This window comes from Triticum dicoccoides, chromosome 6A (genome assembly GCF_002162155.2).
Source record: "Triticum dicoccoides isolate Atlit2015 ecotype Zavitan chromosome 6A, WEW_v2.0, whole genome shotgun sequence".
NCBI classification, from domain to species: Eukaryota; Viridiplantae; Streptophyta; class Magnoliopsida; order Poales; family Poaceae; genus Triticum; species Triticum dicoccoides.
This window is the reverse complement of record NC_041390.1, coordinates 584,064,648-584,088,229: the sequence shown is the minus strand read 5'-3', so window position 1 is coordinate 584,088,229 and position 23,582 is coordinate 584,064,648. Positions and strand designations below refer to the sequence as shown.

The window sequence follows — 23,582 nt, the reverse complement described above, 5'->3', positions numbered from 1 at the left end:
CTGCATTTGCATTCCCTTGTCGCATACGCCAGTCAATTGTAATGGCCACTCCGGTGGCCGGACTATAGTGGGTGGGATTGTACCTTGACTTGTTTTGTGTTGTTATTACACCATTGGTTAGAATAATAATAACAATGATCTGATGTGTAGATTGGTTTTCGCTGACCTAGAATGATCGTGTTGCAAATATGAAGTTCTCCTTCATCTATCCATGGTGTTGGTTGTGTATGCCTTGCCATAGCTGCTGTATCAATATCGCTGTTAGAAGAGGTTAATAAGAAGTTTGTTGCTGTAAGAAGGGAGCCGACTTGCAAGTGGATCGTATTCTGTCGTTGTAGCAGCAAATGTTGTCGGCACACTTGCAAGTTTGCAGCAGCAGCAGCGCAGTGTGGCGACAAATCTTGTCAGTAAATATTTTCTGTCAAGTCAAGCCCATCTTTGGTGGTATGGCATCTGCAAGTGGAGAAGTGGCGGGCAGCATTGCAAATCATCCCAGCAACTTGTAGTTTTCAGCGAACGGTAAGCCTTGGTTGCACCCGTCTTCTCTTTCGATGAAGCCACTTGTTTATTTGGGCAAGCAAAAGGTTAAGGCCTTGCTGTTTGTTTGGTCATTAGTGTCAAGATATAACAATATTAAAAATATTATATACTACCATAAGCTGCCGCAAGCCTTGCAAGGCACTGCAGTGGGCGCGCACGGTGGTGCTCCGTGACGCCGCAGCCTTTGCACGGCACACCCCTTTATCATTTTGTTAGTAAACTACTCCATAGGCGAAGGTAGTCCGTCCTTCTACCCGCGATCTCAGTTGCACCCGCTATAAATAGTACTCTCTCTGTCCCAAAATTCTTGTCTTATATTTGTCTAAATACGGATGTGTCTAGTTACATTTTAGTGTTAGATACATCCGTAACTAACAAATCTAAGACAAGAATTTTAGGATGAAGAGAGTAGTAAAAACGAAAGAATAGTAAAAAAATGAATAAAATATCTAAATTATATTTGGCAACAAACATTGATGGATTTTCTACATAGCTACAAATTTTCTGGAAGAAAAAATATTCATAATGTTCTAAAAAATAAAATCAGCGCTCCAAAATACTTTAAAAAATAGTCCATAAGAATGCTCTTTCTTCATGGGAATTTTGTACTTGTGTAGACAATTAATCAAGATTTGTTGATTATTTTAATATATTTTAAAATTTTCTATTCCCTTCGGTTCACATTAATTGGCGCTGGTTTATCACGTACTCCACTAGCAGAGCAATTTTGTGCAGCGTAAGTGGCAATGGCACGTCGTCGTATCGTCGTATGGAAGCGGTGCGCACGAGGACCCCATCACATCGGACATGGGATGGGAGCCGTGGGTAGATTCCTCCCTGAAAAAGAAAGAAGGGCCGAGTCTTGCACTAATCATTGAGGCCTCCCACTCCCAGTAATTAATCGCAGTAATAAATCAATCAGTGCGTCAACTTGACGTGACCAACGGGTTCATCACCCGTCACTCCGCTTCGCTCCAGAGACCTGAGAAACAACTCACACGCCCACGCAGACCAATACTCCAACTGACACCCGGGACCCACGGACGTCGGCCCCACCAGTCAGCAACAGCCTTCCGAGCCACACCACCTACCGTGGGGCGTGGGCTCTCTCTCTCTCTCTCTGTCTTATCTCGAAGCCGCCGGGAAAAAGAAACGAACGCAACAAGAGACACTCCTCCCTCCCCTCCCCCGTCCGACTCAACAGCAATCGTCAGGCACGCGGCGCACGTCTCCCTCTCCCCCGCCGCGGGCTAGACGTAGACCAACCCGGGAAGCGAGGCGAGGCGGGTTCCCGATGGAGCCTGCGGCCCCCTCCGCGTCCTCGGCCTCGGCCGCGTCGCCGGCGGGGAGGCGGAGGGCGGCGCCGGAGGCCGCGGAGCTGAGGGTGCGGCGGAGGACGCTCGAGACCGTGCTCGAGCAGTGCCAGCGCGCGCTCGAGCTCATGCGCGACGCCGAGGGGGAGGACGGGGATCCGGAGGAGGACGAGGAGGGGGAGGGGGAGCGGGAGCGGGAGCGGGATCCGGAGGGCGAGGGGGAGCGGCGGGCGGGCGGCGACTGGGAGGGGCCGCCCCCGTCGCCCACGCCGGAGCCGTCGGAGGCCGACTACGAGACGGACGAGGTGAGGAGATCTCCCTTATAAGCACGATTCGGTGATCCGTTGGAGGAGACTCGGGAATTGTGATTGCGATGTTGATGGGTTGGATTGAATGCCGACTTAGGACTCAGGACAATTTGGGGTCCTCGGAACTCTAGTGATTTAGCCTCCTTTTGGAATTGCAGGTGGATTATGATAGCAATTGCCTTTAGTATTTGTCTGGGTGCTTAACTAGCTGTTGTTTTCTATAATACAGTACTAATCAAAGTGCAGACGAGTAAACTCGTGTCTGCTATTGTGTTCAGAAGCATGGCACGGAATGTGTGAAGCAAATAACTGGGTAGGATTAACACAATTTATCTAGGTAGCATTTGATTTGCCAAACTTAATAGTAAGCACTGTAGCTGTTTTGCACCTTCAAAAGTAAGCACATCACAACAAGACAACAACTACATTTGATTCGATGGTCCGTTGGAGAATTGGGACTGCGATTGGTTGATGGGTTCGATTGATTGGCGACTTGGGACAAGGGGGGGTCCTTGAAACTGTAGCGATCTAGTCTCTTGTTGGAATTGCGGTGGATCATGACAGTACCCAGCTCAACTGCCTTCACGTATTTGTGCTTGGCTAATTGCTTTTTTCTTATTATAATCAGTAATCACGGTGAAACGAGTAAACTAGTGTATATTATCCTGTTCCGCAGCACATGACAAGGAATGTTTGAAGGAAGTAATTGGATAACAGAAATTTCTTTTATCGTTTGATTTGCCAAACTTAACAACTGACGTTTTGCACCTTCAAAAGTAAGCACATCATAGCAAACCATAACCAAGCCTTTGGTTGGACTGAATATGGCAGTACCCTGGAATTAAGCCAGATTCATGTGAATTCGTTTTACTGTTTGAATCGACTGAACTGTTCTTTGCTACTTTTGGTTATCAGTTATTGAGGTGATAGTAAAGATGAGACCAGGGAGAGAGGGAATGAGAAAAGGAGCTTCCAGTCTACTTATCTTATGCCTTCTGTTCTGAAACTTTCTTAATTTTTGCACCTCTCCATTTACTTATGCAGCTGTGTAATCTTCTCAAATCAAGGGTCGAATCACCTGAATTTCTAGAAAAGCTTGATAACATTCAGAAGTCAGTATACCAACATGGTGCAGGTGCGCATTTGCCCAATGAACTGTCGTTTCTTTTTGTTGTTTCCAAAATTTGAACAATACGTAAACTGACCTTGCCACTCCATGCTGCAAATGCACGTTTATTCGCTCATTGAAATCAAACCTGTCAACTGAACAGTTCTGCAATTACTCATGTAACAGTAGATGAAACCATATCATGGGATATCGTAAGCGCAGCAGATATATGGGATGATAAGAGTATGAATGTCAGTGATGATTCAGAGGATGGATATGTTCTAGTTAAGCAAGAGGATATAGTTGATGGGATTGCATGCTTCATGGCTGCATACCTGCTGTCGCTGAAAGAAACTAAGGTATGCAAAGTTCACTTCACCTTTGATTCATGATTTCTCTTGCATTTTTGGTGTACTTGGCTTTTCTTATGCAGTCCTTCATGAATATCAGTCTCAGCGTTCAAATGTCCATGAAATCTTGGATTCTGAAAAAAAACATGTTTATTTTACAGTGATTATTGAGGTTCTGGATAATTAAATAGATTCCTAGAAGTGAAAAACATGACTTAGTGGGATCATGGGTTACCAATAGTTCAGCATGGTATCTACTCTTGTTGTAGGCTTCACAGCTCACACTATTGTCCGTTGTACTATCTAGATCAACATGGGTAGGCCCGTCAATATTCCTTATTTTACCTTGACTTCTACTCCCTCCGTTCCAAAATAGATGACCCAACTTTGTACTAACTTTAGTACAAAGTTGGGTCATCTATTTTGGAACGGAGGGAGTAGTAGATTGTACTTATCGTGGAAGAGTATTTCATATCGCTCATTGATTTGAAATCTTCGTACCTCTAATACTGGAAATTTCATGTTCTGCAGGAATTGACGCCCAATCAACTTCAAGAAGGTAACCTTCTCTTTTCCATTCTTAATTCAGATGAATTTGGTTGGTTGTAGGTTTTCTTATGTGTGATTCCCCACCCTTCATTTTTCAGCCCTTAGCAAGACATTTTCAACTAAAAAGAGGAAAGGCAAACTTCAGAAGGCATGGGCTGGAACACAAGTTATTTATAATGTAGCATCATGGAGTGCAACAGCTATTGGGTAAGTTAAAATCCTTAGTAATGATGGGTAATTACAAGCACAATTTGTGTGTAATATTACCATGGTGGAGCTGTCAGGGTAAGCCTCACGTCCTTTCTAGAGGCTCCTTAGAGCTCTACCCAAATAGTCTGTTCTAGGACCCTTGGGAGGAAAAATTGCTCCCCACTGAAGATTGAAAAGTTAGGACAGAATGCCATCAAACTAAATGGTCTGCAGGCAACAAAATCACACCTCAGGGAAACTGGACATGATCACTTCACTTCACGAACAAACCATACACTAGATTAGTCAAGATATGATATTTCAAGTTTGATCAGTTGCATCAATTTAAGTTCTACATATTGATCGAATACACCTTTTCAGCCTGCAAACTTCTGTAACAATATATACAGCAAAATTAGCCCCCGCACAATATTGTGCTGCAGGCAGCAACTTAAATTTGAGGGCATCATTTCGCATGATCATACAACTCCAATAATAAGTTTTTATGAGCACATGGGTGTTTGCATTCCTGATTCTTTTCCCGTGTCACCCTCTTGCAGTATCTACCAGAATCCAGCGATTCTAAAAGCAGCAACAGCGGCCTTCTGGACGTCCTGCCGCGTGGTGTCCAAGTTCCTGTGAATAATCATGAGACCCTGTACACATTTTATGATAATATGGACTTCCCTGTACCTCCATTGTGGGAAGCGCTGTTGTCAAACCCTGGCACGATGTGATCATCATAGGTTACTTTCAACAGTTAGATCATGCGTCAGCTCAGAGTGAATAACGAGACTGGCTGATCCTTAGTGTCTGTCTGATCTAGCTGCTGAGTGTAGCTTCCTGTGTGTTTTACTTATATCATTCATTTGTATCCAACCTCCGACTGTGATCTCCTCCTTGTATATATCAGCTGTACAACTGAACTGAAACTTGGCCGTGTTCGGTCCAACTGTAAATACATCGATTTGTTTGAGTGGCGTGCTCAGCTCATCATGTGTTGTGCTGCTCCTTTTTTCGCTTGGGAGCTGCGTCATTGTCACCCTGAACCTCACTTTTTTATGGACACTCTGAACTGAACTTGGATGGTAATGTAGCATATCATAAGCATCTTGTATGTAAAAATAGGTTCTCTTTTCACTATCCCGTCCTTGATTGCAAAAGTAAAGATTGGGCCTGCAAACATATAAAATGCGTTCTTTTTTTCAGAATGTTGATCTATAATGGAGCGGTTCTTCAATAGCTGAAGCATGTTTGCTTAGCGGTGGATTGTTTCATTTCTTATATATGGTCCTTGATTCAGTTATATCACAGTGAAAGGTTTCCTTCCAGTGGATAACACAAGTTAACAGTTGGTAATTTTTGCTTGCATGACATTTTTCTTTCCATGACCAGAGGCTTGTTTTACTGCTCTACAGCACACTATACATTGGGAATACATCTTATCTGAGATATGAAGTAAGTTAACCCATACCTTAGAGCTCACAGAATATACTTCGGAGCTCGGGGGAACAAATGCTATTTTGAGTTTGGAGCGTATGGTCATAGTGCCCGCTTGCTTCTGTTGCCCATTTGCCACTCATTTTCCGTTTGAGCTAAAGGCAAGTTCCTGCTTCTGCTGCTTACCCTTACTTTTGGTCAAAAAGTACGGCATATTTTTCAAGTGGTATACTCGTCACCTCATCACCTCGTGACATGCTAGGTGAGTAGCGTGGTTTCTTCATCAGCAACGAAAACACGCTGTAGTTACTACCCCCTCCGTAAAACTAATATAAGAGTGTTTAGATCACTAAAAATAGTGATCTAAATGCTCTTATATTAGTTTATAGAGGGAGTACTACACTGACGGATCCTAATCCTCCTACCGGACGGATGATCTCAACCATCCACACCTCAACACCTTTCCTGAAAAGAAACAGTTTAGAAGGCAGATGACGGTTAGTTAGGCCTTCCACTATGTAGGCCAAAAGAGGTGCCAAATCCACTTTTACATTATTTGGCACCGGTGCCCTCCATAGCTCATGCGGTGCCATAAAAAGTTTTCTGGGAACCGGAGCAAGTTCTTGCTCCGATGCCCCATTCTAGCATTGCAATAGAATATACTACCATCTGTACTTGCTGCTCCGATGCCCCATTTTTCTGAAGGTGGACGAGAGGAACTGGCGTGAAGGATTGACCAGAGGTTGGCTTGCTTTGATTTTTCTATGTACATGTGGGTCCCATCATTCTACGGGCTACACCCGCACGTTGTGAGGCCGGTGCCAAAGAAATAAATTACCAGGGCATCGATGCCCAGTCTACTACTCCCTTCGTTCCTAAATATTTGTCTTTTTAAAGATTTCAATAAATGACTACATACGAAGTAAAATGAGTGAATCTATGCTCTAAAATATGTCTACATGCATCCGATGTTGAGTCCATTTGAAATGTCTAGAAAGACAATTATTTAAGAACGGAGGGAGTATATTTTAACATGCCGGGCACCGGCTACGTAATGGAAGGCCTTATGGTAGCTACACTGGTGCAGCTACCCTCTGATCCACTACCACCAGCCTGACACGCCTCCGCACGTATATATTATAACCGCACGCGGCTAGCAGACGATCCATTCATCCACGCTCTTCCCTCCAAAAAACACTAGCTTAGCATCGATCGACACGTGATCTAGTCGTGACTCACAGGCAGAGGCTGATCGATGGACCCCAAGCTGCTCGCGCTTGCCGTGTCCGCGGCCGCGCTGCTGGCCCTGGCCTTGCCGGCGCCGGCGTCCGGGCAGGCCGCGTCCTGCACGGCGTCCCTCGTCTCCAGCTTCACGCCGTGCCTCGGCTACATCGCCAACAGCACCAGCGGAGCAGGGTCGTCGTCGTCGCCGACGGTGGCCTGCTGCCGGTCCCTGTCGGCGTTGGTGAACGCCAGCACGGGCTGCGCGTGCCTCCTCCTCACCGGCAGCGTGCCTCTCGGCGGCGTGCCGGTCAACCGCACGCTCGCCGTCACGCTGCCCAGGGCCTGCAACTCCATGGCCGTCCCGCTTCAGTGCAAAGGTACGTCCCCGCAGGCAACGAGGATCATCAGACTGTTGTAGCTTCGTGTGATGTGAGGTTTGCATTGACGATCAGAGTTGGCGATGAACTGCAGATGCGTCGGCGCAGCTCCCGGCTCCAGCTCCGGGCCCCGTCGCGACCTCGGCGGCATCTCCCGCCATGCCCCCGCTGCGTAAGAAACTCCACTCGCCACACCAACTTTCTCTTTCTCTTCTTATGTCGCTGTTGATTCTTACTGATGAAGCCTCGCTGATGATGCTGTCCAATTTGCACCCGCAGTGGCGCCGGCGTCGCCGTCGGGAACCACCGTGGCGACCCCACCGGCGGGGAGCCAGAGCCAGGGGCAGACGAGGCCGCAGGTGGCGCCCAGCTCTGCCTGGAGAGACGGTGCTCATGTGCCTGCGTTGTTCGCAGCGATCCTCGCAGTTGGAGCCATGCTGGTTTGAGTTGAGCCGGGCAAGAATTCAACGTTGCTGCTGCAATACGTGTTTATTACTAGTATGTGTTTTATGTGCTTGTTTGGTAGTAGGAGAGTGTACATTGGCTCTTTGTATACACATTCTTTTGGTTGTGATTTCAAACAATAATATATGGATTGTTGATTATACCGTGGGTGCCTAATAAATACGGTAAAAATGCCGGAACAAAACAAAAAGATTGGTCTAAAAATGGTCAGGAAATCAAAGGGAAAGCGCGTTGTTTACACTCTTCAGAGACAAAGCAAGATTTGTCTGAAAAACCTGTGACCAAGACGATGCTACTACTAGTACTATTTTTCCTTCTCTAACAAAATGCCTGCTAATTCAGGAAACCTAGCCGTCGATCTGATCCACGGATTTGTCTCTGTAGTTCCTCGTCCTGAACGAGAACACGGCGCAGGTGTACGCCCCGGTCATGGCTATAATCAGCACTCCAGCATATGTGCACACCGTCGCCGCGCAGACGTAGAGGTACCTGTTGCCAGTGGGGAACGTAGTTCGTCAGATAGCATTAGAAACCAGATGTAAGCATAGGCAAACGATCTATATGCTGGAGCAAGTAAACATGTATCCACAACAACCATCACAACCAGTGAAAACATTCTGACGCCGGCCCTTCCATTGAGCGCTTAAATTATGAAGTAACTAAACATTATGCTTGTAAAGATTCCATTGAGCACTTACTTTGGCGAGAACACACTCCAGACAAACAAGTGGTTCCTCATGAGCAGCAGAACGATGGTGTATGAAGTCAGGGCAATAGAATTGATGAGCAAAGCGAGCAAACAGGGCAGTGCGATCATTCTGTTCAGGATGCTGCTCCATTTCTGTGGAGTGGAGATATCAGTACTATCTTTCACCGACATGTGAACCACCATCCCGAGGTATAACAGCAGAGGTGACCCATATGTAATGATGAACATCAGCACCCCAGAAAGGACCGTGGAGTAGCTTGAGATGCCCTGTTAAAAGTAGATGGTTAAATCTGAAATAAATTGGGAGAAGAGGCACTTCTTCAGAAAGTTAATGTTAAACTTACAATGAAAGCTCCAGCAACATCGATGCTGGCGAGGCTATTCGTGTTCCCAAGACCAAAGTGGCCGGTCATTCCCAAGAATTGCATTGCGACAACCTACACCGTTTATTGCCCAATTGTTAGCCAATGAAAATAACCACTTCCCATGATTCCATGAACCTGGGGAAAAGAACATGGTGGTCGAACAAAGATCATAAAGAATAAACTAACCTGCACCCATTGCCTATGCAATGATTTCTCCAGAGAAAAATAAATCACGCTCGAGATTATTTGCAAGAGAATAAGCAAAACAGGAATTGCATTTATGGGTTGTTGCAGAAGCAATTGAAGGAGGCACCAGAACATTGTATATGTTACTCCAGTCAAGAACACTGAATGATTGAGGCCATGCGCCTTTTCAGGATTGGAGCCGGAGGAGGATGTTGGTTCTGCTTCTTTAGAATGTGTTGGAAATATCCATGGCGATAAAAGAAAAGTGCAAGTTACTGAAATACTTGCGATGACATAGAATATCTGAGCTATTGATGTTGTGCTATGGTTGATTGGTGTCGAAGTATCAACCTGACTTTTCCAGATATGAAGCATAACTAAAAGCCCACACGAAAGGTGACTCAACCATAGCCCTATAATAAGAATTCTCCTTGTTCTCAGTAACATGAGTGAAACTGAATATAATACCACAACTGCAAGAACTGAGATACTTTGCAGAGACTTTACAATAGAAGAGTCAGACTGGGTCAATATCTTTGAAATGTCAGGAAAGTGAACCCAGTTAATCCCACCTTGATACCAGGCTCTTAGAATTCTCCCAGCAACAAGAACAATAAGGACAGTATATAACTTGCATCCATCTTGCTGTCCTGGGGTTAGCTTATAGCTGGCAAGATAAGAGGAGCTATTTCTGCGAAACATATTTGCTTCCGATCTATGGACTACTGTTGAGTTTGTTTCTTTCAACATTGATTGGACTGTCTTCATGAGAAATATTAAATATAGAGTAGAAGTGAGAAAATGCCATATATACTGCTCTTCTTCAACAAAAGAGCTTGAACCAAGGCTGGCAACATAGATCAAAATCCCCATTAGAATGAAAACCTCATCAAGGTGCCAATGTTTATCCAAATCCAACTCAGAATGGTGTTCAGCTTTAATTTGTGACTTCCCCTTAAATATGCAAGAGATAATTCCGGCAAGAGAAAAACATGAAATAATCATCAAGGAGATTGCAGAGACAAGCAAATAGAGTGGTTTCTGCAAATATATACAGTGAAAGGAGATAAGTCATTCAGAATAAAGGCAACTGCAAAGTAGGGTATAAAATTATAACACTGCAAAGGTAGTAAAATTACATCGGTCGCTCTGTGAGATAACCACTCACTCGCATGTCTTAAGAAGCCAGAGTAGGAGTCCACAGCAGTCCCAAAGAGCCCAGCTGCTTCAACGGACCTGGAAGAGCAGAGTTCTTTTAAGTGTTGGCGGCGATTGTATTAATAACTTTTTAGGAAATTACGACCATAAACTCACCTGAAATCAGAATCTCGATGAAGAAGTGAGGATCGATGAGAAGCAAAAGCCTTAGAAAGCAAACGACACAACTTTTCCTCAATAGATCCAGGAAGCATATCAACTCCAAAGTCATCCTTTGAATCAACACAATCTTCAGAGCAGAAAGCAGGTCTCTGTTCTTCTAACAATCTTAAGATTTGCCACGAGTTCAGTTCTAGGGTGCGTAGTTTTTGGTCATCTGAGACAAGATGCACACACCATTTCAGAGCTGATAGCTGAGAGTACTTAATATTGTAATTTGTTCACAATCACAATATTCTGATGTAATTGAGAACGTAACAATAAGAAAAGGCGCACTTATACATCCAAGAGGAACTTAAACCTATCGAAATCAATATTAAGTCTACAAGCATAAAACATCTACTTCCACTTCCAGATGCGCAACACATTTGAGAAAGAAGGTACAAATATTCACCTGTCAAAGAATTAAAAAGCTCCGGAAGCAAGACACCTATATTGTTTTTGGGAATCGGTATGCCAAAGAGAAGAGCTAGAGTTGGGGCAAGGTCAACCTGGCAAAAAAAGGTGACTGGTCAGAGTTGCGTGATGGTATCTTGAAACACTATCTAACAGATATTACTGCTTTCTTCAGCTTGATTGCCAAAGAAAGTTTTCTAAGAAAATAATCACAGACTGCCAAAATTCCTATCAAAACTCACAAGTATACTACAAACTGAACTAGAGCTTCGAAGGGACAAGGCTGAGAGAAGTATATATCATACTTGAAGTGCTTCTTTCTGTTCATAAGGTGAACAATATGAGCTCTCAACACTGTGTCCTATAAAAAGGGCAAGGGAGTCAGTTTCTTCATAAGAAGATCCTCCATGATTACCAACTTCAGTCATTCCATGATCACTGACCACAACCTGAAATGTAGGGGCAGAGCAAAAATCCTTATGAGAAATAGTGTAGAACCTTTATCTTTTCAGATGTGGTAGCTTGGCAATTCATGTTTTTTGGTGGATCGTCTTGTTTTCACACCCACTAATTTTTGGTTGTACATAGACCCTATAGATCCTTACCAACAGTTCTATTTATGTTTAATTATCAAATATTCAGTTCTCCAGCGAAGTGTACACACTACTGAACTTAAAGTAATGGGAAAATATTGTACGTCCAAGCATTTTTAATGCAACTTGGAAGATTTGGATGCAAGATGCAAAATTGAGTTGCAACCCCTGCACCCATAGAAATCATAAATATCATAAGTGAGGAAGGCATCAGAAAGCAGAATTTCTTAGACACACATCTGAGTAATCAGTATTACTAATGGATTCTCGAAGCAATCTACTGCAGATGTTGGAGTAAACTTCTACGCAACATTAAATCTATGCTACTAGAAAAGCAGATTTGTATTTTGTAGAAATGAAAGGATCACATACCAAAAGTGTTCTGTGTGAACTATCCTGACTGCTCTTAACTGCAGCATGGATCCTTCTAATAACATCATCCATCTCCTTCAGCTTTGGGGTCATCAAATTGCTGTTATTTCAAACTTGAATTCAAACTACACATTGATCAAACAAAAATACATGAAACTGATATGGAATATACCTCTGGCGGCCGCCTATATGGCCAACATGATCTAAACCTAAATAGTGAAGAATCTGAAAATGTCAAATAAAGGAATTTCTCAGTATCAGCCTAAAAGATTGTAGTTAACTTTATCAAACAACCAAAAAAGCTAATGCAAGTAAAGAAAGTTAGACATCGACCATAACAAACATTAGCTGGACACTTGGACTACAAGGTTGGAATCCAGAGAATGAGATAGCATTATCTGTCACAAATGATAAAACAAGCGAACATGCACAGAAGCATCACTAAAAAGTAAAACTGCACCAGTGCATCCCAGTCTTTTGCAGCAAGTTCAGATTCCAGATGGCGAGAAACATTGAAATCAACCTCAACCGTATCTTTAACCTGCAATATAGTTACAAATCATTAAAGTAAGTTCAACTAATAATGGACCAGGCTGTAGAGAACAAAGAAATCACTGTTATTAGCACAAATTAAGCAGCAAATCAAATGATCAAGTGCCTAATATCCGAATATCTGTACGCAAAGGGAAAGTAGTGGATACACTCCTTAAAGAGTGTCATATGTTCAGCAGAGAAAAGTAGCCCGACAGATGGCAAGGAGATGCCAAGCACCTAAAATTTCAAATGTCGAAATTTGGTTTATCAGTTAGTGACTTCAGTATATATATTTTTTTGTTCTGAAAAAAAAAACACAGGGATGAATTGATTATTTGTTGTAAAGTAATTGTTAAATCGGTGCTTCAGACGATAGAAACCAAACCTATCAGCGTTTAAGGTTATGATGTTGTCCTCCAATAATCAATTATCATCAAATATCGTTGCAAGAAAAGCATGTGAAGCATGAGACAGGACTTACATAAAAACTGCTCACTCCATCTTGTCTGTAGAACAGTGTTGGGAACAATTTGATCCATGTTTCATCTCCCAACATCACTAACTTATAACCAATCGTATGAAGCTGATCTGTGATAAATATAAAAGTGCACTTATAAGCAATTCCTTATTGCTAATTTGGCATACAAAGTTGGGCTAGCAAGACAGAGAAATAGGGAGAAAAGGTAGCAAGAGGTTCTAACCAAGAAGATTGTCATCCAAGAAAGCTTGAGTATTGAAGTTAAGTGCTACATCTAGAAAACCTCCAATTGCCCCTGACACCATTGCCTGAAAAAAATATACGCTAAAGATTGCTCAACATTTGGCATTTGTACGAATAAATATCCCTATGTAAAATAAGTCATACTTTTAGCCGGGGCATTGTAACGGTTGGAGGTGCAGCCTTTGCATGATAACCCACTGCTCTGCAACCAGCTAACAGAGACTGTGTGTATGGCATTGACTCCATCATTTCTTTGGCTGGAGGTTTTCCACCTCTCCCCAGTACAAATTCAGCAGGTAGCCCATCTATCACCTAAATTGACATTCATAGACTCAAAAGGCCAAACATTAAAAGGTAAGATAAATATCCATACAAATGTATTGGATTATGCTGCCAGTAATAGGCATATAAATTGAGGGCATACCATCAATACCAAGCGATCATACACATGGGGGACCTCCGAAAGTTCCTGGAATGAACCATACACAAAATCGCAAGCATTAAAAACCGTAAATGCATAACTTAAACCGAGTACATAAGAAGCTCTAGGAAAGCTCGTCAGTATAAAATGCATAATAACTTGTACTAAATTTGAGTATATATGAAGTTCTGTATCAGCATAAAATCTGGCAACCTTGAAAATATTTGCGCTACTTTAAAATCTTTGGCTCACCATAACATTCTATAACGCAAAACAGCAGTAATTTAGGATTTGACGGACAGACATAAGAACATTCTGCAACTAGCGGCAAAGCATCATTGGGGCCAAGGTAGGTCATCCCCTCCCTACATTCGTACAACTGTGTAAAACCAGCAGTGATATTTAGAGTATTGAAGTGATTGAAGACAATCATCCTACAGTAGGCAGGAGCAGATGGAAGGGCATGGACCAGAAAATGAATTAGGCAGCAGCCTCCTCCTTCCTCCACTTCATCTCGTTCCGCGCCAAAATACTTTGCTGATCCTGTCTTAAACTCTGATCTTGTATTACCCAACCCCAATTTCTATTGTACTTCGTGCGTGCCGTTGTGTTGTCAATCCAATCATAGGTTGGGACATGACACCTTGACAAACATCAGAGCATTAGCAAAGCTTCATTGGGGCCAAGGGGGGCCAACGCCCCCCTCTCCCACACACACCCCGCCCCACAGTACTGATATTTAGAGTATCTAAGTGATTAGAGCTGAAGAAAATCATCATAAATTACTAATTCTGTGCATCTTCTGATGCTGGCCCCTCCTTGTTGTCGGTGCAAGCTCCGCCACTGGACTGAAACAGTACTACGCGGATCTACTAAACTGCAGGGCGAGCAATCGAAACGGAAGCAGTGCCGTACCCTGTAGAGCGATCTGAGCTGATCCGGAGGAAGCGCCGGCCCCTCCCCGCCGACGACGGGGCCGCACGACGGCGCCCGGTAGCTCTCCGCGCCACTGCAGGGTGACAAACCACACACCAGACACGGGTCAGTCGGAGCAAACGAACACCGCCTGCCGGCTCAAGAGAAAAGCGGGGCTGAGCAGAGGCGGAGGCGCGGACCTGAAGCCCGGGAGCGTGGGCTTGACGGGGAAGAAGCCGTAGAGGAAGAGGGAGAGGCCCGCGACCTGCAGCAGCACCGCCGCCACGGTCCACCCCGCCACGGCCGCGCCCATCGCTTCCCTCGGTGAGCGGTGGCGATCGCCGCCGCCGCTCTGTTTTTCTTTTTCCGCCGCTCGGGAATGGGTATCGGAGCCGAGCAGGAAGACGCGGCCAGGCCCATTTGACATCCAAGTTACAGGCCGAGTTGACGACCTGGACCTCCAAGCCCATTTTAGCCCACGTAATCTTGACGCATCGGGCCCAAAGATGCGCTCGCGGCCCACCAGAAGAAGCACGGGTTTTTTTCGGGGACCGGATGGATGGATAAAGCGCTGCCCTCTCCCATTTGCTACTCCGCTGCTCTGCTCATCTTCCTTCTAGGCTAGGCTAGGCTAGGCTAGGGTTTATCCTCGGATTACGAGCGAAGTCCTCGGGCAATGGCGTCGGTGCAGCTCTGCGGTGCCGCGGCCGTCGGCGCGGCGGGGTTCTCCGGGAAGGGGGCGGCCGCCGTCGAGCCTCGGCGCGTCGCCGCGCCGGCGGCCCGGCGGGGGGCGCTCCGTGGGCTCGTCGCCAGGGCCGCCACCGTCGTCGCCCCCAAGGTGCGTGCTCCCCCGTGCAATGCGGCATGGTTTCGCTGCTTGTTTTTCGCGAGTGGTGATGGTGGTTCTCTTGCGCCCTGTTCGCAATTGATAAGGTGGGACTGTAGAAGAGGGGGCTAACTGAATAATGAGATTGCCGGAATGCGTTTATTTGTGGTTTGGGATGTGATGCGATACGAGTTAGATGCAGTGCACCTTGTTTTTCTGTAGAGTTTAGGTATATTGGTTAGGAAATTTAAATGTCTCTGCCGTGGTGTGTCAACTGGGTATCTCTCTAAGCTTGCTGCATAGTGTTGACGAAATTTGGGATTCTACTGGATTAATTAATGGTCAGACAGAGCTGCTTATGATCAATTAAATGTTTCATGAAATGGACTATGAGGTTTCTCGACGTCAGTTTTGGTTGAATTAACCGACCGGAGAGCTGTTTTGAGCAACCAGTTGTGTCATCAAATGAACTAGGAGGTTGAATGCTCCCAGCATCAATATATCGAAAAGGAGCCCAGAAAGCAGTTATGTTTCTTTTGTGGCTTGCGCCTAGCGTTTTAGTCGAGCCTCTAGCTCTAATTATCATGCGGCGAGTATGCTTCCGGGTCTGAAACTATCCCCTGTTACTCTGCTGCAGTACACGACGGTCAAGCCCTTGGCTGACAGAGTGCTTCTGAAGACCAAGACTGCCGAGCAGAAGACGACCGGTGGGATTCTGCTTCCTTCAACTGCTCAGTCTAAACCTCAGAGTGGTGAGGTGGTTTCTGTTGGAGAGGGAAGAACCATTGGGGATAGCAAAGTAGAAGTCGGCATTAAGGTATGGCTTGTGCAATCAGTTTGTTAGTCTTGTGAGTAGAATTTTGGTTATAACAAATCCAGTCAACAGCATGCTAAAATGCTGATATGATGAAGCTTGCAACGCGCTTGCGTTACCTGTTTGGATTTTGGGATATTACGCATGTTGTGCCAGTTTTGTTGTATCTGGTTTGGTCCTTTTATATGTTTTGCCGTGATAATTAGTTTTCAATAAGTCAGTGTGCTACAATATTATGAGTAGGACTTTAGTTATAACAAATCCAGTCAAAAGCATGCTAAAATGCTAATATGATGAAGCTTGCCTTAGCTTTTTACATTCTAGAATTTTACGCATGTTATGCCAGTTTTGTATCTGCTTTGTTACTACATCTCTTCTGCCTTTAGTTGTCAATACAACAAGTTTATACCAGTGGTTGGTGAGTAAAGGCAGGTGTAACATGTATCATCTGTTATGTAGGTTGGGGCTCAGGTTGTATATTCGAAGTATGCTGGAATGGAGGTGGAGTTGAATGATTCCAACCATCTGATCCTAAAAGAGGACGATATCATAGGTATTCTGGAGACAGAGGATGTGAAAGACATGAAGCCTCTTAGCGACCGTGTTCTTATCAAGGTAGATGTTTTCACATACATTTATTGTGTGCATCTGGTTACATCAACATATATGTCTTGGACTGTGAGCTGGTGTCAGTTTTGTGTCTGTTTCTGTCTTAGGTTACTTACCGTCGAATCTTGTTATAATAACCATTTCATGCTTTTCGTCCTGTATAACAGGTAGCTGTAGCTGAAGATAAAACTGCTGGGGGCCTGCTGCTGACTAACAGTGTCCAGGAGAAGCCATCTGTTGGAACGGTTAGTCATTTACTAGTTCTGTTGGACAGTTTTGATGTCTATGGTGCCTATGTTTCTGAGCTGTACGGGTCATGTTGCAACTACCTTGGCATCTATCTAGTTCGAATCAATCTTGCTTTTGAGCTAATGCCATGTTCATTTGTCGGAGACAGGTGGTCGCTGTCGGCCCGGGCTATCTGGACGAGGAAGGCAAGAGGATCCCGTTGCCGGTATCCACAGGCAATTCCGTTCTGTACTCCAAGTATGCCGGCGCCGAGTTCAAGGGTGCTGATGGTACAAACTACATTGTGCTGAGGGTATCTGACCTGATGGCTATCCTCTCTTGAGCTGGATTGTAGCGCAAGGCGCGGTTTTCCTGATCATAAATGTTCCAAAGGCAACTTAAACTAGATGAAGAGAAATGAGAATCCCCTTCAATGTTTGTGGCTCTGCACCAAGCTGGTTTTCCTCACTGATATGTACTCCTGCATTCTACTCTTTGCGCCAGCCAAGGTTGTTAGTAGAATACTATTAGCCCACTCTGATTACGAATCGACGGTCCAAAGATCTTATACAAATTCAAATAAGAAAAACACATTATTTCTACCCCAGAATGGTTTTCAAAATCAAATATACTACAAGTCATTGGGGTAGATGTATGTAGTATGTCTGTAGATGCCCTTACAAGAAAAACAAAGGCACAACTATTGCTGTAATGCCATGTTACACACAGCTACGGAAACATTGCTGGTCATCAATCAGGTCCTCAAAACATTGGCACTCTTGCACCTCAGATCTTATCCGTCGGTAGAGTGGAAGACACAGGTGTCTCAGATCAGTATTCACGCTCAAGCTCGGCACCTAAGCCCGTTTGCAGTGTCCCACAGCGTCGGTATTCACGCTCAAGCTCGGCACCTCAGCCCGTTTGTAGTTTCCCACAGCGTCGAAATCAAACTTCGCCCGAACAATTTCACCAATGTCTGCAAACATATCACAAAGTTTCTATTAAGAATTATGTGCTTGTGATGTTTCAGTCACAATACAGATTTATATTGGTGACAGCTGCGATTACCGAACACGTATAAATAAATCAGTACACTGTTGTGCTGCCTACAAGTACCCAAAACAATACGCATTTAGCATAGACTGGAAGCCAGTCATCAGTTTCTTCTTACCCTGGTCAGCTGTGAGAAGGGCCTCGCCCTCATAGTTGGGGCCTCCCAACACTGCCATAGATGGCGAGATGATGGAACTCCCTCCAGGACGAACGGCGGTGCGCTCTGTTGATTTATTCATTTTTATCAGCTGTATTAACAAGAGTTGCGTGCTCATGTTACTCTTTTCACTACTATGCTCTGTTGTGATGACTTTTTTTTTTGGGAGTGTCTCTGTTGTGATGATTTGGAGTATAAAATCCAATGTACATTGATAATGAATTGCACCATGAACTAGAAGAATAACAAATAAATTTAACAAATACAGGTAACAAGGTCAAAGCTGCAAAGGTTTTGTCAATTATGGAGCTGTACTTCTTGAAATGCAGGAAAACACAGGAACAGAAATCAAATATCATACACTTTAGTTCAGTAATTTATCAGCTTGTTTGAGGTTTTGCTTGATTGCTTTTCTATACACCTTCAGTTCAATAACATAACAGCTGTCAATTACGATTGCTTTTCTTACATTATTTTGTGCTTTACACAATGCACACTAAAAATTATAAGTATCAAGCAAAAAGATGAAGCATGATAATTATCATGAAAAACAATGTACAGTGAATATATTGACAAAATCTTGGCATACCAGGCACATCTATGGCAGCTGTATGGTACTTCCAAAAGTCTTCTTTTCCCTTTGCAGATCGACTGCCAACAGTTAGTCCAAAGGCAGACCCATGAGGGTAGCCACCGACAAAGACTTCTGGGAAAAGAACCAACTGTGAACCATATCCAGCTGTCTCGGCTGTCAATTTTTCTGCTTTGTCTGTCAAACAATGCAGTTACGAATTAGCAGCAACAAAATATTCTCCAATCCTGCAAGGATTCATGTTCATAATTTGTAAACGAATTACATGCATACAAGATACATTACCAACTTGCATTTTCCGTTTCAAATCCTTGAGCTCTTTTCGTGTAATATTTCTTTATCTTACATTTTGTGGAACATCATTTATTGCAGTTAAATCATTCTTAATGACCAATAGCTCATGCTTAACAGGAAATATCATAGAAAACAGGGAGAGAAGATGTAAGATCAAATGTGACATTAACATCTGCTCCCTTGATATCCAAAATGGAAAGTTTATACAGATCAGCAGTCTCCCATCAGCAAGGGGAATTGTGTGCCACCTAAGTAACATAACTGCAATTTTCTGCCTAATGTGCTTGTGTCATACAGCAAACACCTCATTTTCCAAGCAAGAAAATTTTGTCTATAGAGCTTGCCACTAAGACAATTACACCAACTACAATTCAAGAAAACTGTCAATTCCTTTTCGACCTAGTCCATTGACATCGAAAAAGCACAACTCTTTGTACATATGAAACCATAGTCAATGAAGGAGAACAATATAGCTCAAGTTTGATTGGCACACCATTCTTGCTATTTCAAGGCATCAGTCTGATAGATTACAAAAGAGCAAGTCCGTGCTAGTGAGACAAGCAATCAAGCAATCAAGCAAGCACCTAGCGCTCAGCACCCGATCCACACACTAGCAAGACAAATGACCGAACACCATACGAGCAACGATAGGAAACGACAGCGAAACCAAAGTCAGAGGACATACCGAACGTTGCAGGCGTGTCATAGAACATGCTGCAGGCCTGCACAACAGTGGCCCACACGGTAGTGGCATCCTGGTCGGCGCCGGCGTTCATCTCCACCTCCGCTATCACTGGCCCAACGCCGGAGCTCATGGGGGGCAAAGGCATCGTTGCCAAGCAGTGGAACGGAATAGGAGGGGATGCCGTGAGGATGCGGGCTACTTGTCGTGCTTCCTGCGTAGGTAGTCGCGGACAAACTGATCGCGGGCGAGCGTGCGCTCGCGCTGGGGCTCGATGTGGACGTAGGAGAGGTGTGCGCCGTAGGTGAGGAGCCCCGCGCCGAAGGCGAAGAGTGCGACGGTGGATAGCAGCTGCCGGGGTGTGGACGGGGAGCACCAGCCCATCTGTGGGGAGTTTGGTGGCGATTTTAGAGACAGGGCCACTGAGGAAGAAGAGAGGGGGGATTGGTTAGGGCCAGTTCTTCTGAGCTGCGGCTTGTGCAAAAGTGGCTCACTGTCTAGCACAAGGATACAAAGCAAAAGAGAATACACAACTAAATAAAGAGCCTACTGTCCAATGCACAATGAAATAAAGAGCTCTGGTCTATAATTTTTGTTCATGTTCATCAAAATAAGCTCGCTTTCAAGACCGTATACATCAAAACATGCTCATTTTCAGGCTCATATACATCAAGACGAGCTCACTTTCAAGATCATATTCATCAAAACAAATTTGTTGTCCAATACACAATGAAATAAAGAGCTCACTGTCCAGATTTTTTGTTCAGATACATCACATACTCATGCATCACACACATCATAGCATCAGTGCACGCATCAGGTGTAGCAGGTGGTAATGTTATTAGTGCACCCATCAGAAAATGCGAAAAATTAACAGAGAGTAGCAGGTGGCTTACCTCGCGGAGCTGGTCGGGAAGCTGCTGGCGTGGGGCGTCGGCGTTGGGTGGCCGGGCGGCGGCGGCGGCGGCTGGGGGAGGAGTAGAGGGCCAGCTGCCGGAGTGGCGCGTCGGCGTCAGGTGGCTGAACAATCAGGGGAGACGCGGGGCGGCGCAGGACGAGCGGCGAGAGGAGAGTGGCTAGCCAGTAGCGGGATCCATGGCGGAGGAGGGGCCGCAGACGGAGGCGGCGTAGATCAGGCTGAGGCGCGGCGGCGGCGATGTGGTGGTGAGTGTATTCTATTTTTTACTCCCTCCGTCCCATATAAAGACGTTTTTTGAGACTTCAACCCAAAATGTTGCAAAAAATTTAAACTAACTGTTTTAGTTTCAAATAATTCTGAAAAAGTGCACATATAGGGATGTGTGCTATGTTTATGTGATATTTTATGGCGAAATACGTTTTGATGTGAGGTATGTAAAAAAATCATGAGTTTTACGTTTTGATGTGTGCTATGTTTAGAATGCATTTTATCACATATGATATTCATCTCCGGTGGTCACATGTGATAACAAATGTTGCTCATCCCAAGTGGATTGCGCCCAAGGCCGGCTGGGTGCAGTTGTGCACTGATGGCTCGTATGCAGATGATGGATCGGCAGGCGCTGGCATGGTGCTGAGAGATGACAAGGGTTCTATTTTTTTTTCGTGTAGGTAGCTTTTCTCATGTCGCGAAGTCCTAAAAGCTGAATTGTGTGCTTGCATGGAGGGTTTGTCATTTGCTATCCAGAGGAGTGTCCTACCTATCATGATCGAGATGGATTCCATTGTTGCAATGAAGCTGATACAGGCTAAGGAGGTGGACGGATCTATTTACACGTCGCTCATTAAGGAGATCCGTTACCTTATGTCTCTTCGTAATTCTTGTATTACTCATATCAATCGTAGTCAAAATAAGGTTAGTGATAGTCTAGCTAAGTTTGCTCGTCTAAAAGGCAGGACCATGACTTGGATAGATTCGGGGCCTTCAGAAGCATTGGAGTTTGCAGTGATTGAATGTATGGACCTTGTGATTGAGTAATACATTATTTCACCCGCAAAAAAAAAATACGTGTGTAGTTTCTTTCAGAAAATTTTAAAACTTATGAAGTTGTTTCTTGAATTTTTCAAAATCCAGGCTACATGGAGCTCGAGCTCCATTAGCAATTTCTGAATATGCCTACACCTACATTATTATATGAATAAAACAGAAGTGTGAATACGCTCATGATGATATCGTCACGTTCAATTATAGACGATCAGGGCAAGGTCACACTACAAATGAAGTGGCGATCAAATTCATCTTTGGTTGTAGGTATCATTGCCATGGCCACCGAAAACACAACGAAAAAAAAAAGCTACACCAGTCAGCTGCCCTCGGCTCGTATGGGCTGTATTTTTTTTTTCATGTCTTCTCATGGGCTGTTGTCTTTTCCTGTTTTTATATGGGCTGCTGTGTTACTTTTTTTTTGTTATTTTTCCTTTTCTTTTTCCGTTTCATAATTTGTTTTCGATTATGAACTAGTACCGTTTTAAATTCGTGATTTTTGGTATTTTATTTGTTTATTATTTTCTCCTTTTCCATTTCTTTTTATTTTTTCTTTTCTATTATTTTCTTCTTTATTTCGTTGTTTTAAATTATTGAACTTTTTTCACTTCGTCATCTATTTGCTTTAATTGTCGTGTAAATTACGATCATGGATTGTTTTGTCGCACGAGTCTCGTGTCGCGCTGTATGTCTGGTATCTACTTGTCAACCTGCTCATGCGTGCATCTTTTGTTGGGCCGTTTTCGCAGCGCGATTTGAATGTTTTGGATTGGTTTTGCTAATTCTCGTCTAGAGTGAGTTAACAATGTCTCATCTAACTCACATGGCATTAGATGTGCGTGTTTCTAGGTCGTGCTCGTTGTCATCGTGTCCTGTTATTTGTTCATCCCTCATGAAACAGTGATGCTTGATATGGTTTTTTTAGTGGGCCATTTTTATGCATTGTGTTGGGTTCATTTTGTGGGCTGTAACATTTTTTGGAGGGACACATGTCTTTTCATTTCTTGTTTTGTTTATTTTGATTCGACTATGTAGCGAGAGGATAACGTAACTAGTTTTTTTTTCTTTCGGATTTGCTAAATCTCATCCAGATGAGATGCAGTGATGTCTCATCTAAGTTTGTAACCACCCGGTTTGTTTGTTTTAATCTTCGCACAAACCCGATCATCCCCACCCATGTGAGCTTGTTATTTTTTCTCCCACGTCCTACTGTTCCATTTTGTTTTGTGTTGGTCTGTTCTTGTCCTTTTTTTTCACATGGGCCCATATATGTCGTCGTTTGCGAACGTTGCCTTTTGTTCGTTTCCGTTGTGCGTTTTTTGTGGCCCGAGTTTGTATAAAAATGAGACACACCCTTTCGAGTCATATCATTTTGTGTATAAGGCTAGTTTGTTCACCAGTTCAAAAAATGTTTGTGTTTTCAAAAAATGTTCACTTTAAAAAATTATGTTAAAAAATACAAAAAAGTATTTGTGTTTTAAAAAAAATCAGAATTTAAAATATGTTATCCAGTTTGTTTACAAATTCAAAAAATGTTTGGGAATTTAAAAATTTCTCAATATTTTTAAAAATGTTCAAAAAAATTTATAAGTTACTCGTGTTTGACAAAAAATGTTCATAATTTTAAAAAAGTGTTCAAAACTTGTTCACAGTTTTTCATTCAATGTTCAGTTACGTCGCGGCCATTAGTTCTTTAGACCTCGCGCATCTCATTTGTCATGACAACTCATCGATTGCAGTGGCTAGTAAGATGTGTACTCCAGCAGGAGGTATGTAGTTTGAATCATAGTACCCGTTACACATTCCTTTTTTGCGCGCGACTGCTCGCTGTCAGTTTGACACCAATGGGTTAGACCAATCGAAGAAGCTCCTGTCGTTCTGGGCTGGTGTCGTGGATGTAGCGACCCGATCT

At 43.9% G+C, this 23,582-nt stretch overlaps 6 protein-coding genes across 9 annotated transcripts in view; 4 read left to right on the top strand and 2 right to left on the bottom strand.

The window, feature by feature from the left end:
* The window catches only part of LOC119316025, a 5,641-nt gene extending 5,476 nt beyond the window's left edge, over positions 1–165 (top strand). The window contains exon 9 of the mRNA XM_037590428.1: positions 151–165. Coding sequence (XP_037446325.1) covers positions 151–165 — 15 coding nt within the window. The remainder of the gene's footprint in view (positions 1–150) is intronic.
* A 1,521-nt stretch (positions 166–1,686) lies between these two features.
* On the top strand, positions 1,687–5,350 carry LOC119318152. 2 transcript variants are annotated; one of them, XM_037592674.1, is made up of 6 exons: positions 1,687–2,158; positions 3,206–3,296; positions 3,459–3,628; positions 4,151–4,178; positions 4,267–4,375; positions 4,918–5,350. In XM_037592674.1, the coding sequence occupies exons 1-6, from the start codon at positions 1,835–1,837 to the stop codon at positions 4,997–4,999; spliced, it is 804 nt and encodes a 267-aa protein (XP_037448571.1). In that variant the 5' UTR covers positions 1,687–1,834; the 3' UTR covers positions 5,000–5,350. The 2 variants fall into 2 exon arrangements, with proteins under 2 accessions (XP_037448571.1, XP_037448570.1); XM_037592673.1 differs by having other exon boundaries at positions 1,690–2,158; positions 3,456–3,628.
* Positions 5,351–6,980: 1,630 nt separating this feature from the next.
* On the top strand, positions 6,981–8,003 carry LOC119318150 (non-specific lipid transfer protein GPI-anchored 2-like). The gene is made up of 3 exons (XM_037592672.1): positions 6,981–7,398; positions 7,493–7,570; positions 7,678–8,003. Exons 1-3 carry the CDS (start codon positions 7,053–7,055, stop codon positions 7,842–7,844), a joined length of 591 nt encoding a protein of 196 aa, XP_037448569.1. The 5' UTR covers positions 6,981–7,052; the 3' UTR covers positions 7,845–8,003.
* A 52-nt stretch (positions 8,004–8,055) lies between these two features.
* On the bottom strand, positions 8,056–14,812 carry LOC119318149 (GPI ethanolamine phosphate transferase 2-like). Of its 2 annotated transcripts, XM_037592670.1 has the most exons (17): positions 14,653–14,812; positions 14,453–14,546; positions 13,541–13,585; positions 13,261–13,428; positions 13,097–13,181; positions 12,877–12,983; positions 12,322–12,402; positions 12,034–12,086; positions 11,862–11,961; positions 11,202–11,345; positions 10,895–10,991; positions 10,438–10,657; positions 10,263–10,359; positions 9,124–10,164; positions 8,917–9,009; positions 8,562–8,839; positions 8,056–8,352 (listed from the first exon to the last, which is right to left on the bottom strand). In XM_037592670.1, exons 1-17 carry the CDS (start codon positions 14,763–14,765, stop codon positions 8,211–8,213), a joined length of 2,958 nt encoding a protein of 985 aa, XP_037448567.1. In that variant the 5' UTR covers positions 14,766–14,812; the 3' UTR covers positions 8,056–8,210. The 2 variants fall into 2 exon arrangements, with proteins under 2 accessions (XP_037448567.1, XP_037448568.1); XM_037592671.1 differs by lacking the exon at positions 14,653–14,812 and having other exon boundaries at positions 13,261–13,447; positions 14,453–14,531.
* A 253-nt stretch (positions 14,813–15,065) lies between these two features.
* LOC119318147 (20 kDa chaperonin, chloroplastic-like) lies at positions 15,066–17,397 on the top strand. Its single transcript, XM_037592667.1, has 5 exons — positions 15,066–15,290; positions 15,916–16,095; positions 16,552–16,707; positions 16,869–16,946; positions 17,099–17,397. The coding sequence occupies exons 1-5, from the start codon at positions 15,129–15,131 to the stop codon at positions 17,270–17,272; spliced, it is 750 nt and encodes a 249-aa protein (XP_037448564.1). The 5' UTR covers positions 15,066–15,128; the 3' UTR covers positions 17,273–17,397.
* Positions 17,398–17,509: 112 nt separating this feature from the next.
* On the bottom strand, positions 17,510–20,859 carry LOC119318148 (bifunctional nitrilase/nitrile hydratase NIT4-like). Of its 2 annotated transcripts, XM_037592668.1 has the most exons (5): positions 20,604–20,859; positions 19,711–20,129; positions 18,729–18,908; positions 18,101–18,205; positions 17,510–17,905 (listed from the first exon to the last, which is right to left on the bottom strand). In XM_037592668.1, the coding sequence occupies exons 2-5, from the start codon at positions 19,853–19,855 to the stop codon at positions 17,787–17,789; spliced, it is 549 nt and encodes a 182-aa protein (XP_037448565.1). In that variant the 5' UTR covers positions 19,856–20,129; positions 20,604–20,859; the 3' UTR covers positions 17,510–17,786. The 2 variants fall into 2 exon arrangements, with proteins under 2 accessions (XP_037448565.1, XP_037448566.1); XM_037592669.1 differs by lacking the exon at positions 18,101–18,205.
* Positions 20,860–23,582: the final 2,723 nt, after the last annotated feature.

Bases quoted from the DNA above. Each gene is read 5' to 3' on its own strand.
- LOC119318152 (XM_037592673.1), top strand. From the start codon at position 1,835: ATGGAGCCTGCGGCCCCCTCCGCGTCCTCGGCCTCGGCCGCGTCGCCG. The intron at 2,159-3,205 runs GTGAGGAGATCT...TTACTTATGCAG, and splicing joins CCGACTACGAGACGGACGAG to CTGTGTAATCTTCTCAAATC. The intron at 3,297-3,455 runs GTGCGCATTTGC...CTCATGTAACAG, and splicing joins AGTATACCAACATGGTGCAG to TAGATGAAACCATATCATGG.
- LOC119318150 (XM_037592672.1), top strand. From the start codon at position 7,053: ATGGACCCCAAGCTGCTCGCGCTTGCCGTGTCCGCGGCCGCGCTGCTG. The intron at 7,399-7,492 runs GTACGTCCCCGC...GATGAACTGCAG, and splicing joins CGTCCCGCTTCAGTGCAAAG to ATGCGTCGGCGCAGCTCCCG. The intron at 7,571-7,677 runs GTAAGAAACTCC...TTGCACCCGCAG, and splicing joins TCCCGCCATGCCCCCGCTGC to TGGCGCCGGCGTCGCCGTCG.
- LOC119318149 (XM_037592670.1), bottom strand. From the start codon at position 14,765: ATGGGCGCGGCCGTGGCGGGGTGGACCGTGGCGGCGGTGCTGCTGCAG. The intron at 12,403-12,876 runs GTAAGTCCTGTC...ACTATATTGCAG, and splicing joins ATGGAGTGAGCAGTTTTTAT to GTTAAAGATACGGTTGAGGT. The intron at 10,658-10,894 runs GTGAATATTTGT...ATCTTGTCTCAG, and splicing joins GCTTTTTAATTCTTTGACAG to ATGACCAAAAACTACGCACC.
- LOC119318147 (XM_037592667.1), top strand. From the start codon at position 15,129: ATGGCGTCGGTGCAGCTCTGCGGTGCCGCGGCCGTCGGCGCGGCGGGG. The intron at 15,291-15,915 runs GTGCGTGCTCCC...ACTCTGCTGCAG, and splicing joins CCACCGTCGTCGCCCCCAAG to TACACGACGGTCAAGCCCTT. The intron at 16,708-16,868 runs GTAGATGTTTTC...CCTGTATAACAG, and splicing joins GCGACCGTGTTCTTATCAAG to GTAGCTGTAGCTGAAGATAA.
- LOC119318148 (XM_037592668.1), bottom strand. From the start codon at position 19,855: ATGCCTTTGCCCCCCATGAGCTCCGGCGTTGGGCCAGTGATAGCGGAG. The intron at 18,206-18,728 runs GTATGCCAAGAT...ATAAATCAACAG, and splicing joins AGCTGCCATAGATGTGCCTG to AGCGCACCGCCGTTCGTCCT. The intron at 17,906-18,100 runs GTAAGAAGAAAC...ATATGTTTGCAG, and splicing joins CCTTCTCACAGCTGACCAGG to ACATTGGTGAAATTGTTCGG.